This window comes from Pipistrellus kuhlii, unplaced genomic scaffold (assembly GCF_014108245.1).
Source record: "Pipistrellus kuhlii isolate mPipKuh1 unplaced genomic scaffold, mPipKuh1.p scaffold_m20_p_38, whole genome shotgun sequence".
Taxonomy (NCBI): Eukaryota; Metazoa; Chordata; class Mammalia; order Chiroptera; family Vespertilionidae; genus Pipistrellus; species Pipistrellus kuhlii.
This window is the reverse complement of record NW_023425538.1, coordinates 2,631,037-2,646,556: the sequence shown is the minus strand read 5'-3', so window position 1 is coordinate 2,646,556 and position 15,520 is coordinate 2,631,037. Positions and strand designations below refer to the sequence as shown.

Below are 15,520 nucleotides of genomic sequence, written 5' to 3'. Positions count from 1 at the left end.
CTGGACCTGTGCTGTGGCTAAGCTAAGGTGACATTTGCTCCTTAGGCTGTGGGGGAGGAGCCCACAGCCACTCTGCTCCCACTGTGTCTTCAGTCACATAACTGCAGTTTTAGGAATGGCTTTGGGAGCCCCTTCCCCCTCCCCAGCTGCTGATGCCCGTGCTGGAGGAGTTCCTCTAGTTTCAAACAGGATTTAATACGGGGGTCGGTTACCAAGGCACTGGGGAAGTTGGAGGAGCTAGGAACCGTAGTCACTGAAGGAGGAGTCTCCACTGTGGGGCTGTCCAGCTTCCCACCCTCTGCTCCCACGGAAGCCTCCTATTGGCAGGACCTGAGTGATTCCAGCTGGAAGGGGGTCGTGCAGGGCAGCTCGGCCTCCGGCCTCCGTGGACAAGGAGGCGCTCGGAGGCCCGTGTGGCGGAGCAGTCGTCTGTCCAGATGTTCTGTGCAGACATGGCACTCCACAGGCGTGTTAACTTAGCCACAGCACAGGTCTAGGAGAGGGAGTCAAGGACATGTGAAGGTTGGACTTAACCAAGTCAGCATGGTTCTGGACCGGCAGCATCCCTGGGAACTTAATGGGAATGCAAGTTTCTGGGCCCACCGCCCCAGGCTGGTCACAGCATGTGGGACCCGGCTCTCTGTACTCCACGTAACAAACCTGCCAGGGAGTTCCGAGGCCGCCGCAAGTTTGAGAGCCACTGAGACCTGTGGTTGGCCAGGGAGTGTGAGACAGCCCTGCCCATTCAGCAGGATCCTCACCTCCTACCTCACGCTCCTCCACACTGGACGGCGGCCTCTGCCCCTGGTCCAAGCGCACTGCACCACCAGGAGCCAGACCACTTGCCTTGAAGGAAGGGCCTTGTGGTTGCACCAGGGCCTCAGTGGCCAGAGCTCAGTCAGGGGCCCGCACTCAGAGCAATGAGGTTGAGAAATGTAGTCTATTGTGTCTGGCTAAAAATTCTATTACTATAAAATTGTGCTCCTTTACTCCTGCTGGTAGACTATAAAGTTGATAGAGGAAAATATTCAATGGCCTAGTGGCAGAGAAGGATTTAATTTAATATATTTTTTAGAGAAGGTAGAGGGAGAGAGAAAAACATTGATGTGAGAGGGAGACATCAATCAGTTGTCTGCCACTGTTGGTACCCCAACCAGGGATCGAACCCACAACCTGGGCATGTGCCATGACCAGGAAGTGCACAGGATGGCATCCAAGCAACTGATTCACACTAGCCAGGACTTCTTCAATAGAACGGAAAAGGAACAAATTATAAAGAAAATGAATTTAGTTATATCAAAAAATTTGTTCAAGGAAGGACATGAGCAAATATAATAGGTTCAGAATGGGGGGAAATATTTGCAAAGTGTAACACCTGATAAGATTTTTTTAACAGGAAAAGAAAAACCTTAGAAAAATGGTCAAAGGATATATATAAGCAGGTTACTTACGGAAGAAAAACCCCAAAAGGCCAACAAGAGTGCACAGGTGCTCACACATAAACAGGCAACTTCCATCACAGAGCTGGCCCTTGAACAACATGGGTTTGAACTGCATGGAGTCCCTCACCTGTGGACTTTTTCTCATAAAGAAAAAAAGAAAGGTGTACTGCTTTCGAATCCCCGTTGAGAGTCTGAGGATATGGAGAGGTAAGTCTTTTTACATAGGGAACATGAGCATCTGTAGATCTTGGTATTTTCTGGGGGTTCTGGAATTGGTCAGAACATCAAGCATCAGGGAAGGTAGGTGACAGTGGGGATAATGGGGAGAGATCAACCAAAGGACTGGTATACATGCATATAAGCCTAACCAATGGACACATACAACAGTGGGGTAAGGGCATGAGGTGGGGGGGGCGGGGGGGGTTGGGGAGTAATGGGAAAATAAGGACACATACGTAATACCTTAATCAATAAGGAGATTTTAAATAAATTTTAAAAAGCTATATTACCAGGCCAGATGTATGAATTACAAATTATGGACATAAAGCAGTCATTTTGCAAGACCAAAAAAGAGACTCATTTACATATTATAATGGCTCCCAATGGGAAGCAAAGGAGGAAGATAAAGGTAAAGAATAAGGCCTCAAAGGCCATCTGAAGATCTCCTCTATAAGCAAGGGCAACCCCATGACTGGGGACAGGGACCTGGGGACTGGTATTTAAAATGGAAATTACCCAGGTGATTCTAACATGCAGCTAGGATGCAGAATGAGAAGAGGCAGTTTGTTACTATTGATCTCAAACCTCATGCCTGCTTCTTGCCAACACCTCACAACTGATTGAGAAGGGCCCAGGGAGCATTTCACACCTTCCTCCCTTTCACAGATACGGAGACTGAGGTCCCCAGAGGGGAAGGGCCTGCCAGGTTACAGTGCTTAGGAGGGCCACACCTGAACACACACACACACACACACACTCTCTCTCTCTGTCTCTCTGTCTCTCTCTCTCTCTGTCTCTCTCTCTCTCTCTCTCTCTCTCTCTCTCTCTCTCTCTCTCTCTATATATATATATATATATATATATATATATATATATATTTCAGAGAGGAAAGGAGAGGGAGAGAGAAATAGAAACATTAATGATGAGATAGAATCATTGATTGATTGACTGTCTCCTGCATGCCCCGCACTGGGGATCAAACCCACAACCCAGGCATATACCCTGACTGGGAATCAAACTGAGACTTTCTGGTTATAGGTCAATGCTCACCATTGAGCCACACTGGCCAGACCAGGCCTGAACTCTTGCGTCCCTCATTGACTTTCTGTGCCAGGCCTTGTGCTGGGTGGTGAGGCTGCAGTCGCAAACAGGATAGATATGGTCCAGGAGGCTAGAGCTCTGATGCTCCGAGGGCCAGACAGGAGGGTAGCTGCACACATGCCTTTTAGTTGTTTTATATTTTTATTGATTTCAGAGAGGAAGGGAGAGAGAAACATCAGCGATGAGAGAATCATTAATCGGCTGCCTCCTGCACGCCCCACAGGGGACTAAGTCCGCAGCCCAGGCATGTGGCCTTGACTGGAATCGAACCTGCGACTATCAGTCTCCAGGACCAACACTCTATCCACTGACCCAAATTGGCAAGGGCCACACTTGCCTTTCTGAAAGGGTTGTCACTATTCAGGCCACTGTGGCCTTATGAAAATTTGGCCCCACAATGCTAAATGTTCTGATTTTTCTCCAGAAATCCTTAGGTTCATGGAAAAACTCTTGAATCTTAAAGATAGGCAACTCACTCAAAACATTTCACAATATTGTATGGACCAAGCAAAATCTAGATGATAGCGAATATTCATCAACATCTTAGTATGGCCCTGGCCAAGTTGCTTAGTTGGTTAGAGTGTCGTCCCCATACCCCAAAGTTTTTATTTCTCTTGGGACACATACGAGAAACAACCAATGAATCCATAAATAAGTGGAACAACAAATCAATGCTTCTCTTCATATAAAATCAATAACTAAAGCCCTGCTGGTGTGGCTCGGTTGAGTGCCGACCCATGCACCAAAAGGTTGCTGGTTCCAGCCCCAGTCAGGGCACGTTCCCAGGTTATAGGTTCCAGCCCCAGTAGGGGAAGTGCAGGAAACAGCCATGGATGTTTCTCTCATTGATGTTTCTTACTCTCCCTCTCCCATCTTCTCTCTCTAAAGTTAATAAAAACGTATTTTTAAAAATGAAAAAAATTTCTTATTGAGCTCCTAATTGTTTGGCCTTACTTACTTAACCTGTAATGAGTTGAATGCCACTCCCTTGCCTCCATCCACCCCTACCCCCATCCCACCACTGAAAGACATGACCCTACAGAACCTATTAATGTGCCCTTATTTTGGGAAAAGGGTCTTTGTAGATGCGATTAAGGACCTTAAGATTCTATCATTCTGGTTTGTCTGGGTGGGACCTAAATCCAGTGACATTTGACTCAGAGGAGAGGGCCGTGTGAAGAGCAGAGAGTGGAGTGATGAGGTCCACACACACCACCACCAGGTTTCAGGGGGAGCATGGCCTGCTGACGCTGATTTTAGGCTCTGGCCTCCAGAACCGGGACAGGATACATTTTCTGCTGTTTTCAGCATCCAAGTTTGTGGTAATTTCTTATGCAGCCACAGGAAACTAACAGAACCCTCCTAGCAGCCCTCTGAAGAAGCACCTCCCTGGCCCATTTTACAGCTACAAGACTCAGCACAGAGGCATGAAGCCACAAACCAGGTCACACAGCAACAAAGGGGTAGAGCCGAGACCGGTTTGGCTCAGTGGATAGAGCGTTGGCCTGTGGAGTGAAGGGTCCCGGGTTCGATTCCGGTCAAGGGCATGTACCTTGCTTGCGGGCACATCCCCAGTAGGGGGTGTGCAAGAGGCAGCTGATCGATGATTCTCTCTCATCGATGTTTCTAACTCTCTATCCCTCTCTCTTCCTCTCTGTAAAAAAACAATAAAATATATTTTAAAAAAAGAAGAAAAGAAAAGAAAGGGGTAGAGGCTGAGTTTGAACCCAGGCACCTAGCCTGGGAGTCTCTCCATGAGATCATCACGCCACAGCCCCCCAAAGACTGGGGCAGGGATCCCCTGCACTTCTAGCCTGAGGGACCACAGGTCAACCTGTCTTCCTGGGTGATTAGTCAACTCAACTAGGGCCAGATCCCAAAGAGGTCTGGAAGAAAGATGGCTGCTCAAGGAGAAAGCCCAGGCTGAGAGCAGTGTGGGCTGGGGAAGAGTCCTGGCCACCAGTTTGGGGAGGTGGGGACAGCTCAGAGCCTTTTCCTGGAAGACAAGAGGCATCTATGGAAGTTTGGGGCCTTCAGGATTAAACAAAATTAAACTCCCTTTCTCCTCCCAATCTTCACAATTCCTTTATCTCTGACTTCCTCTGCCTCTATCTCTTGTTCTTATTTAGTATTTGAACAGTTGACCTTAGCACGTGGCACAAAATTCCAAGAGGGAAGTCACAAAGTCCACCTCCTTCCCTATTGCAGCCTCTCCACCCCTCCCCTAGGGCGGCGGCACGTACAAGCCTCTGGTATCTCCTTCCAGAAAAGCAAGCGCTACCAGGACACACCCACAGGCACCTACAGGCGTGCCTCCCACTGTACACAACTCAGCAGGACGCCTCCTGTGCCTGGCTTTTTCCTTCCTAACATTGTACCTTGGCGGTTGGTCCCGGCTGTTACATAAGAAGCAACCCGTTTACTGGACATTCCTACTGATGGCCATTCAGGAAGCTGGCAGTCTCCACTGTTCCCATCAATTCCTCTGCAGAGATCCGCACGGACTTCATACGTGACACAGGGGCTATTTCTCCGTGGGCCACGCCTTGCCCCTCCCCTGCCACACAGGACTCCCACCTGCGCCTGTCCTTGGCGATGCTTCCTGGGTATTTCTGACCTCCGGATCCTTCCCTGGCTCTGGTCAACCTCACCCCAAGGACTGTAAGTCTCTTTCTCGTTCTGTCTCTATGCTTCTGCCTCTCTAGATCTCTCTACCTCTTCTCTCTTTTTATCTTTGTCTCTCTCCCTCCCACCCTCCTCTCTCCCTTTCTCTCTGTCCCTTCTTATTCCTTCCTTCTACCCCCCACTCATCCCTGCCTCTCTGCTGCCCCCTGCAGGGTGAAGCTGGCTCCCAGCACACCTGCTCCCCACCCCTGTGGTTTACATTGAAGGAGGCAACACCCAACCCAGCCCACATTTCTCCAACCCTCAAGCCCCCTCAGGACCTGGCTGGGCTTTCCCATCCCCCACCCTTCAGGCTTCTCTAAGCCCCTGATCTCCAGGACACCCTCCCCCCATTCTCTCTATTATGGGATTAGCCGTGGGACAAACTGACACTGCTAGGGGTGACACTGGCTTTGAAGCAGGAATACCGTGTTTCCCTGAAAATAAGATATCCTCCGAAAATAAGACCTACTTACAGGTTTCCTTCTGAGTGAAATATAAGGCATCTCCCCGAAAATAAGGCCCCCCTAGGCTAAATATGAGAGATTTGGTCCACTGATTCTGAAAGAAATGGAGTCACAAGAAATTCACCAGGAAATTCAGGAATTGGATTGTTATGATGATGTTCCAGAAGATGATGACATGATTGTCATTGAATAAATGAGTAAATTCTTGATACTGTAGGATTCAGTTTGTCTGGTTTGTGTTGACAACTACCGTACTACCGTACCGTATACAGGTAATAAATTTCCTTTATTTTCATTTAACAATAAATGTGTACCGTATTCTTCTTCATGGAAAAATAAGACATCCCCTGAAAATAAGATCTAGAGCATCTTTAGGAGCAAAAATTAATATAAGACACTGTCTTATTTTTGGGGAAACAGGGTAGTGAGAGCTAGAAGTGGGTGCAATGGACGTGGTTCCTTGGCCGGACAGAGCCTTGCACTCCTGCCAGGAGCCGGGCCTTCGTGCACTCCCTGTCAGCAAAGAGGGCAATCAGTCCGCGTCTTCTCTGAGCTGGGGACAAATAATAAACAAACCCACCCACGGCCCTACCCTGGTGAGTCTGACATTCTCATGGGGTGATAGTCATGACCAAGTGAGCATAATCATATACTTAAGATATTTACAAATCATACTAAGTTCCTGAAAGAGAGAACAGGGTGTGGCTAAAGGGAATAATAGGGGAAGGCCCAGATTGCTGTTGACAAACCAACTGGGAATAATTACCAAGATATATTGTTAGGTAGGAAAAAAGCCAGGAGGATGTGTGTGCTGTGAAGAGGTGACATTTCAGTGGAGAGGAAGGCAGCCATGGAAGCATGGCACGTGACACCGTTGAGGCAGATGCGGCAGCATGTGCAAAGGCCCTGAGGTGGGAGGAATTTGTAGGCCAAGGACCAGCAAAATGATGGGACGCCATGAGTGAGGGGGAGAGTGGCACTGCCTTATGGCTGAGAAGCTAAGGCTTGGAGAAGGAAGTCCTTTGCACAAGGACACACAGGTTTGGAATGGAACTCTCTGAGGATGCCTGTATTGCTTTGATTGCCTCATTCAGCTCCACATTTTGTCTCAGCCCTGACCCTGTCTCAACTCCAGCTCGAACGTCAGCCACCCCTGGTACCACCCTTTGGATGCCCCGGACCTAACACATGTGCAACGGAATGCTTGATTTCCTGCATCTGTTCTGGCCTCTGTCTTCCCCCCTCTGCAAGTGGTGCCACCTTTTGCCTATTGCTCAAACTGTCAAGGCCAATCGAGCCTTTCCTCTGTCCTCAGACAAGATCCTGAATCTGTCCTCTGCCAGCCACTCTCTGATCCCACCATGGACCTGCCTACCCTCCTCTCCCTCCTTGCTGTCTCCCTCCCTCACTCAGCCAGAGAGAGACTATATCTATTCATTTCCCACTGCACCTTCCCCATGGTTCCCTAGAAATTATTACCCTTAGAGAAACGCTCGGGTGAGGATTAACAACAACAGAAGACTGAGCATTTCATCACCCCAGGAAGTCCACTCGCATATGTCTTTGCAGTTCATCCCCAGCTCAGGCTACCCTCGAACTGCTCTTTTTTATTCCAGCTACAGGTCTAGGGCACAACATGTATGCATGGGTACGGCAGGGCCTTCCGGCTGCTGGCCATGGTCTTCCTTCGTTCCACACCAGCCCCTGGTGGTCAGCATACGTCATAGCGAGCCATCAAACTCCCGGTCTCATAGTTGAACTCCTGAGGGAACAATTTGCATATTAGGCTTTTATATAGTAGATTACTGTTGTCTTTTCCAGAATTAGATATAAATGGAATTACTCTGGCCATGCTCATTTTTTTTTTTTTTTTTTTTTGCCTGGCCTTGGTCACTCTTCGTGATGATTTTAGTTTTGCCCATGTGGTTGCATGTTTTGACAGCTCTGGCTTTTCCCCCACTTAGATAGTCCATGGTGTGGATGGAGGTCACCTACATTATCCATTCACCTGTTGATGGCACACATTGTTCTGATTGGAAGCTATAGTTGACTCTTGAATAACATGGGAGTGAGGGGTGTGCCCTCCCCCTGCACAGTAAAGACCTACACATAACCTTTTGTTGTTGTTAATCCTCACCCAAGGATATTTTTTCCATTGATTTTTAAAGACAGTGGAAGCACTAAGGCCGGTTTGGCTCAGTGGATAGAGCGTCGGTCTGAAGACTGAAGGGTCCCAGGTTCGATTCCAGTCAAGGGCATGTGCATTGGTTGCGAGCACATCCCCAGTAGGGAGTGTGCAGGAGGCAGTTGGTTGATGTTTCTTTCTCATCGATGTTTCTATCTCTCTATCCCTCTCCCTTCCTCCCTGTAAAAAATCAATAAAATATATATTTTTAAAAATAAGTAAAATAAAGACAGCGGGAGGGAGGGGGAGAGAGACATAAAGAAAGTCATTGATGTGAGAGAAACACATTGATTGGTTGCCTCCTGCATGTGCCCCAAATGGAGCAGGGAATCAAGCCTGCAACTGAGGTAGGTGCCCTTGACCAGAATCAAACTTGCCACCCTTCAGTCCTTGGGCCAACACTCTAACCACTGAGCTAGGGCTCCACATATTCCCCAAAACTGAACTCCTTATAACCTACTGTTGACCAGATAACCTACGGTATTACTGATAGCATAAGTAGTCAATTAACACATATTTTGTATGTAACATGTATTATCCTATATAATAAAAGCATAATATGCTAAGTGACCAATTGGTCAACCATTTGCTATGACATGCACTGACCACCAAGGGGCAGATGCTCCGACCAGTAGGTTAGCTTGCTACTGGCTTCTGGCCAATAGGGACTAGGTGAGAGGGCCGGACCACATCCTGGAGCCCTCCCGCAGTCCCTCCCCAGCCTGCCGGCCCCCATCAGCCCCATCGGGACTGGGTGAGATGGCTGCTGATCAGCCCCGATCACTGGCCAGGCTGAGGGACCCCACCTGTGCATGAAATAGTGCACCAGGCCTCTAGTGTACTATATTCTTACAATGAAGTGAGCTAGAGAAAAAACAATGTTATTAAGAAAATTATAAGGAAGAACAAATAATTTCCAGGATTGATTGAAAAATAACTGCCTATCAGTGGACCCGCATAATTCAAACCCATGTTCAAGGGTCAACTGTATTTTTAGAAAGTGTTGGGTGCAGGTCTTTGTGGGGACATGGCTTTTCATTTGAGGCTAAATCCTGGGAGTGGGATTGCCTGGTTATAGGGTGGGAGGATAATCAATTTTAAAAGAAATTGTAACATTGTTTCCCAAGTGGTGGCACCATCACTCACGTTTTTTAGTGTTTCCTGACACATGCAGGGTGGCTTTGGGGAAGGGTGCCATTGGCCAGCTGGCCTGTGTGGGAAGGAAACCTCTGAGATGTAATGCCGGAAGCCCCTGGGCTTTGCAGGGCTCTGGCTGTGCTCCTGGATCCCCCAGAATTAGGTAAAAATGTTCCTCATAGTAGGAATGTGGGATGTGAACTTCTTAACTTTTAGATCCTGGGGTCGGAGGGACTGAGTGGGACTCCTGGGAGGAGGGCCTGAAAATTCACATTTTAAAAAAGCTCCCTGAGTGAATCTGAGGTGCCTTAATGCTGGAGAACCTCCAAGTGTGGGGATGTGGGAGGAGGTGGGGCATTCCAGGCGGGAAGAACTTCACCATCAAAATCCCTGAGATGAGAGAACAGATCACAGAGGCGGGGCCCAGGATCCGGGTCTCGGGTGCCTGCCAGAAACCTGGGGCTTGCTGAGGACACTGGGGACCCATGGCAGGCGTAAGTGGGGGAGTGAGTGGTTGGCTTTGGGCTTTCATAGGGCCCCTTGGCTGCCACGGTGTGTGTGTGTGTATGTGTGTGTGTGTGTGTCTGCTCTCAGGGAAGGGATGATGTGGAAACCGTGGCAGACAGGGGGCAGGCAAAGGAGGGGCATTGACTTCCACTTTGCAGGCTCTCCCTTGCCCTTATTTTTCGGTGTCTGGCTCCCAGCCACTCCCTGCCCTGCCTCGGAGTCTAACCTGGTAACAGCTCTGACTCTACTGGCCACACCATTCTCCCTCCTCCTCCTCCTCCAATGAGGACAGGTGGGCAAGCCACCAGACAGGGTGTGGTTTGATGCCCGGGGAGCGTCTCTGGCTGTGGGTTGTCCTGGCCTCTGCATGCTTGTCTGGTACCTCCCAGTGCAGTGGGGCTAGGCGCTGTGTGCATAGCTGGTTTGTCCCCTCTCACGGGTCCTTGCTGCCTTCCAGGACCCTAAATTGGCTAATTCCCAGCTTTCCCAGGACAGGTTCTTCACCGCCCTGCCTCTGAGCTGTGAACGGAGGAGCTATTATCAGTCTCTGCCTCCTGCGGTTGTTGAGAAGTTCAGTGAGTTCAAGACAGAACTAAATATGGCCATTATTATCTCCTGTCTGCTCTGTGTGGACCAGTGCTTCTCCTTGGGTGCGATTTGAGTCTGTGTCCCTGTGTATCTTATCTAAAGTTCTGTGTTTCCAACACGCCACACAGCAGCTGTGCAATCTTGGGTGAGTCACCAGACCTTACCGTGTCTCAGTTCCTCATCTGCGAAAGGAGGTTAGCCCTAGTATCTGTTCCTAGGGAGGATGTGGCGATTGAATTCACCACCCCACTTGAGGAGCGCGGAACAACCCGGCACAGTCAGCCCTCAGGTGCAGGAGCGTCATCATTGGGGTGAGAACTCAGCTCCCGTGTCTGCAGCCTGTGTCCCCTCCAATCGGGCAGGAAGCTCCCAGGCCTCTGCTTCCTCATCTGTGAAACGGGTGGCAACAGCACCCACAGAGGCTGGCACTGAGCAGTGGGGCTCACACAGCCCACAACACATCTGCTGTTCCTTTCCTCACATCAGCAGCACCTCCTCCTACGGCCTCAGAGGTGAAGTGAGCGTGGACGCTCCAGACCGGCCCCCGGCAAGCAGCAAGCACGGCTGGTGCTGTAACCTGTGTGCTCACCTGTGTGGGCTGTGACAGGCAGGATGTGGCCGTGGGCATCTGGCCCTACAGGTTTCTCCGCCACCCCACTAACCCTAACCCCACCTCCGCCACCCCACTTCCTCCACACCCCACCTCCCGCCCCACCATCTTCCATCCCTCACCCCAAACTCCTCCTCTGAGGGAGGATGCTTTGACAGTGTGTGTTGCCTGCCCGAGCCCCAGGAAGGGGTGCAGGCACCCCCAAAACCAGATAGTGTTGCTGTTTCCCTCTCCGCTGCTGTCTCAGTGTCTCACCAGGGACCCCCCTCTGGGTGACTGCCTATCTCTGGTTCTAGGTCTCTTTCCGCCCTGCACCCACACCTCGGTTTCCAGAGCAGGAAATGCCAGGGTCCCGAGGGCGCTTCCCAGGTGGGGACAGAGCAGGACCCCCCTCTGCAGGACCCCTCTGTTGAGAGGGGAGGCCAAAAGAAGGGGTCTCGCCGGGACCGGTTTGGCTCAGTGGATAGAGCGTCGGCCTGCGGACTGAAAGGTCCCGGGTTCGATTCCGGGCAAGGGCATGTGCCTTGGTTGCGGGCACATCCCCGGAAGGAGGTGTGGGCACATCCCCAGTAAGGGGTGTGCAAGAGGCAGCTGATCGATGATTCTCTCTCATCGATGTTTCTATCTCTCTCTTCCTCTCTGTGAAAAATCAATAAAATATATTTTTAAAAAAGAAAAAAGAAAAAAAAGAAGGGTCTCCCTTAATTACCTCCTGCCAAGCTGGATATTTTTATAAAAGATATTTTTATTGATTTCAGAGAGGAAGGGAGAGGGAGAGAGAGATAGAAACACCGATGATGAGAATCATTGATTGGCCCCTCCTACACCTCCCTGCTGGGGATCGAGCCCGCAGCCCAGGCATGTGCCCTTGACTGGAATCGAATCCAGAACCTTTCAATCCGCAAGCCGTCGTCGCTCTAGCCACAGAGCCACACCAGCCGGGGCCATTCTGGATCCCAATGAGGCGGATGAGCCTCGGTACAGAGCATTGGCTTCCTTGCCACACCCCGTCCCAGGGCCAGCGCTCCGGAGAGGTGGGGGCTTGGGGATCTGAAGGGCTGAGGCCTGGCCTCGGGTCTGAGGCAGGAGGGACTGGGGGAGCAGGTCCTGGCCCTACACACCCCTCTCTGAGTCTCAGCCGCAGAGCACCGCCCCTCCTGACCCACTTACCCGCCCCGCGGGGAGCCCCACAGTCGCCGATGGAGGAGGCGCGGGAGGGACGCTTGCGCTGCGGCGGGATGGAGTCCGAGGAGCCCGCGAGCCCCCCGAGCCCCCGCGCGCCGCCCTCGCCGTTGTCCCCGCCGCCGCCGGAGTCGCCGCCGCCGCCCGCGGCCCCCGGGAGCCCCGAGGGGAGCCCCGAGGGGAGCCCCGCGGAGCCGCCGTCGGAGGCGCGGGCGCGGCGGCTGCTGCTGGAGGAGTGGGGGCCGCCGGGCCGGGACCTGGCCCTGCCGCCCGGCCTCTCCTGGCAGCTGCTGCTGCTGCGCCGGCCGCTCTACCGCAACCTGCTGCGCTCGCCCAACCCCGAAGGTGCCCTCCGCTCTCCCTCCGCTTCTCCCTCCGTCCTCCCCCAGCCGGCCGCCTCTGTCCCTCCCTCCGCGTCTCTGTTAACCGCCCGCCGTCTGTCTCCTCCAGGCTCTGTCCGCCCGTGTCCCCGCCTGTCTCCTTCTGCCCCATGTCTCCATCTCTCCATCTCTCCGTGTGTCTCTGTCACCCCGGCTCCTTCCCCCTCCGCCCCCCTCCGCTTCCCCTTCTCCCCCTCCGCCCCCTCCGCTTCCCCTTCCCCCCTCCACTCCCCCTTTTCTCCCCCTCCGCTCCCCTCCGCTCCCCTTCGCCCCCCTCCGCCCCCCTCCGCCCCCTCTCCGCTCCCCCTCCGCTCCCATCCCCCCCTCCGCCCCTCCTCTCCCCTCCGCTCCCCTCCTCTCCCATCCCCCCCCCCTCCGCCCCCTTCGCCCCCCTCCTCTCCCCTCTGCTCCCCTCCTCTCCCCTCCGCTCCCCTCCGCTCCCCTCCCCTCTCCCTCTTGGTGCCTCCCTGTCCCCCGGCCTCTGCCTCACCAGAACGCACCTGGTCCCTCCCCCCCAAGACATGCTCAGGGCTCTCCCTGGGCCCTGGCTCACTCGCCCCTGCCAGGCTGGTCTGGCCTGGTGGGTGGCACAGCTTCCGGCCCTTCCAGAGGGCTCTGGGGCAGGTTCAGGAGAGGGTGGCAGGGGCAGCTCCAGCACACCTGAGGGTGTGCATCACCTGCCATTTCAGGCATCAACATTTATGAGCCAGCGCCCCCTACCGGCCCCACGCGGCAGCCCCTGGAGAAGCTGGGTGAGTGCTTGGGGGCTGGGCCCCGGGGAGGGCGCCCCACACACTGCACTTCTAACCCTCTGCTTCTCCTCCTGGCAGGCAACTTCCGCGGGTGGTACATTAGGACCGAGCAGCTGCAGCACAACTGCAGGTGAGTGGCCAGGACCCGCCTGCGATGGGTTCCGCCTCCCGCCTTCCTTGTGTGGGGCCTGGAGAAAGGGCTTGGCCTCTCGGCCTCGGTTTCCTGCTCTGTAAACACAGCCAGTTGCCTGCCCAGAGAATGCTCCTACCACGCACAGCACAGGCTTTGGCCAGGTCTGGCTTACACATAGCAGGTATTCACAAGTAGCAGCTATTATTGTTCCTCTGCTGAGCCTCTTCCCCTGGGAGGAGGTGAGTCCCCAGCCCGAGAATCTGAGCCCCCTTCTGGGCAGTGGGTGAGATGGTGTAAGTCAGGGGCTCAGAGTCACAGATGCTCTGGGTTGGGACCCAGCTCTGCAGCCTCGTTGCTATTTGAGGTTGAGCAAGACACTTCCCTTCTTGGGCCTCGGTTTCCCCACTGCAACTCAGGGTTCAGAACGCATCACCTGCCCTGGCTGGTTTGGTTCAGTGGATAGAGCATAGGCCTGCTGACTGAAGGGTCCCAGGTTCAGTTCCAGTCAAGGGCACATGGGGTTACAGGCTTGATCCCCAGGGGGGAGAAGAGGTGCAAGAGGCAGCTGATCAATGATTCTCATCATTGATGTGTCTATTTCGCTCTCCCTCTCTGAAATCAATAGAAATATGTTTTTTAAAAAGAAAGAATGCATCACCTGCTGAGAGGGTGATGGGGAGCAAGACTATAAGGTGCCTAGTGAGAGCCCAGGCCCATGTCTGTGTACCCTGGAGAGGCGGGATTGTGGTCAGGCTTCCTGCCCCCGGGCCTGGGAGATGCCCAGAAATTCCAGCATCCCAGAGCCGCCCCCTGTGCCCCCCAGCTGGACGGTGAAGCATCAGTGTGTGGACCTGCTGGCTGAGGGCCTGTGGGAGGAGCTTCTTGATGACGAGCAGCCGGACATCACTGTCATGGACTGGTACGTGCCTGCACCCCGCCAGGTGCACACAGGGGCTCCCCCAAAGCTCAAGCCCCACCCCCCTCCCCTTTGTCTGAGCCCCCCATCAGGACCCTCCTCAGCCCTGCTCTCATCTGCGGCCCTTCTCTCTGACACTTTCCAGCTGTGAAATGTGCCAAGTCCAGGGCCATCCTTGCCTCTCAGATGCTTGTCTTTCTCAGGACGATCGTCGTTGTCCTTCAGGGGGTCAGGGGCACGTGGCTCCACCGGGAAGCCTTCCCGACCAGCCCCGTCCTGGTCCCGACTATCCCTGCTGGTCACTGTCTCCCCTCTGGACTGGGTACCCCACAGGGCAGGCACGGGGCTGTCTGGGTCTGCTGTGCTCCAGGTGCACGGTGGGAAGGGAGGGGGCAGTGAGGGGTGCTAAATGGTGATTGCGGCAAGAAGTTGGGGTCAGGATGTTGGGGCTGAGGTGGCAGCTGAAGGCGTGCCCCCACCCTCAGGTTTGAGGACAGCCGGCTGGACGTGTGTGTGTATGAGCTGCACGTCTGGCTGCTGGCAGCTGACCGCCACAGCGTCATCGCTCAGCACCACGTGGCACCCCGCACCTCTGAGAGGGGCCCTCCTGGCCGCTGGGTCCAGGTGAGACTCCTCGCCCCGCTGCCAGCCCAGACCCAGCCCAAGGCCTCCAGGGGAGGAGGGGAGAGCAGGCTCAGGGGCCCTGATGAGGACGTCTTTCTGCCCCGCCGCCGCCACAGGTGTCCCACGTGTTCCGCCAGTACGGCCCCGGCGTGCGCTTCGTCCACTTCCTGCACAAGACCAAGGACCGCGCGGAGCCTGGGGGGCTGCGGCGCACAAGGGTGACCGACTCCTCCGTGTCCGTGCAGTTCAGGGAGGGGGCTGTGTGACCTCGTCTCCTCCCCAATGTGGGACCTCACACGCCCCAACGCCTGCCTCCTTGGAGTTCCCCTGCACGCTCGGGGCTCCAGAGGCCAGGGGCCACTCCTCCCAAGGCAGTGCTTGGCACATAGTAGGTGCTCAATAAATCCTTGTTGACTAAACCAATCAGCACCTGTGCCCAAGGACTCTGGTATGTTTCCCAACCAAAGTTATCCTTTCTGATGAGCTGCCTCATACCTTTCCTTCCCACAAGACCCTCCATTCTCTTCTTCAGCTTCTCCTGAGAGCCCCCAAACCCAGGTGTCCATCAAGGGCCCCTTCCCTGGGGGTGGGGGTGGGGATAGGTTGCAAATTC

General features: G+C 53.6%; 1 protein-coding gene across 1 annotated transcript; it reads left to right on the top strand.

The window, feature by feature from the left end:
- The first annotated feature begins 12,092 nt into the window (after window positions 1-12,092).
- Window positions 12,093-15,350, top strand: NCCRP1 (NCCRP1, F-box associated domain containing). Its single transcript, XM_036408228.2, has 6 exons — window positions 12,093-12,447; window positions 13,172-13,234; window positions 13,313-13,364; window positions 14,191-14,286; window positions 14,769-14,907; window positions 15,024-15,350. The coding sequence occupies exons 1-6, from the start codon at window positions 12,120-12,122 to the stop codon at window positions 15,171-15,173; spliced, it is 828 nt and encodes a 275-aa protein (XP_036264121.1). The 5' UTR covers window positions 12,093-12,119; the 3' UTR covers window positions 15,174-15,350.
- Window positions 15,351-15,520: the final 170 nt, after the last annotated feature.

Excerpts from the sequence above, each read along its gene's own strand:
- NCCRP1 (XM_036408228.2), top strand. The coding sequence starts at position 12,120 with ATGGAGGAGGCGCGGGAGGGACGCTTGCGCTGCGGCGGGATGGAGTCC. Across the intron at positions 12,448-13,171 it reads GCGCTCGCCCAACCCCGAAG|GCATCAACATTTATGAGCCA; the intron begins GTGCCCTCCGCT and ends CTGCCATTTCAG. Across the intron at positions 14,287-14,768 it reads GACATCACTGTCATGGACTG|GTTTGAGGACAGCCGGCTGG; the intron begins GTACGTGCCTGC and ends CCCCACCCTCAG.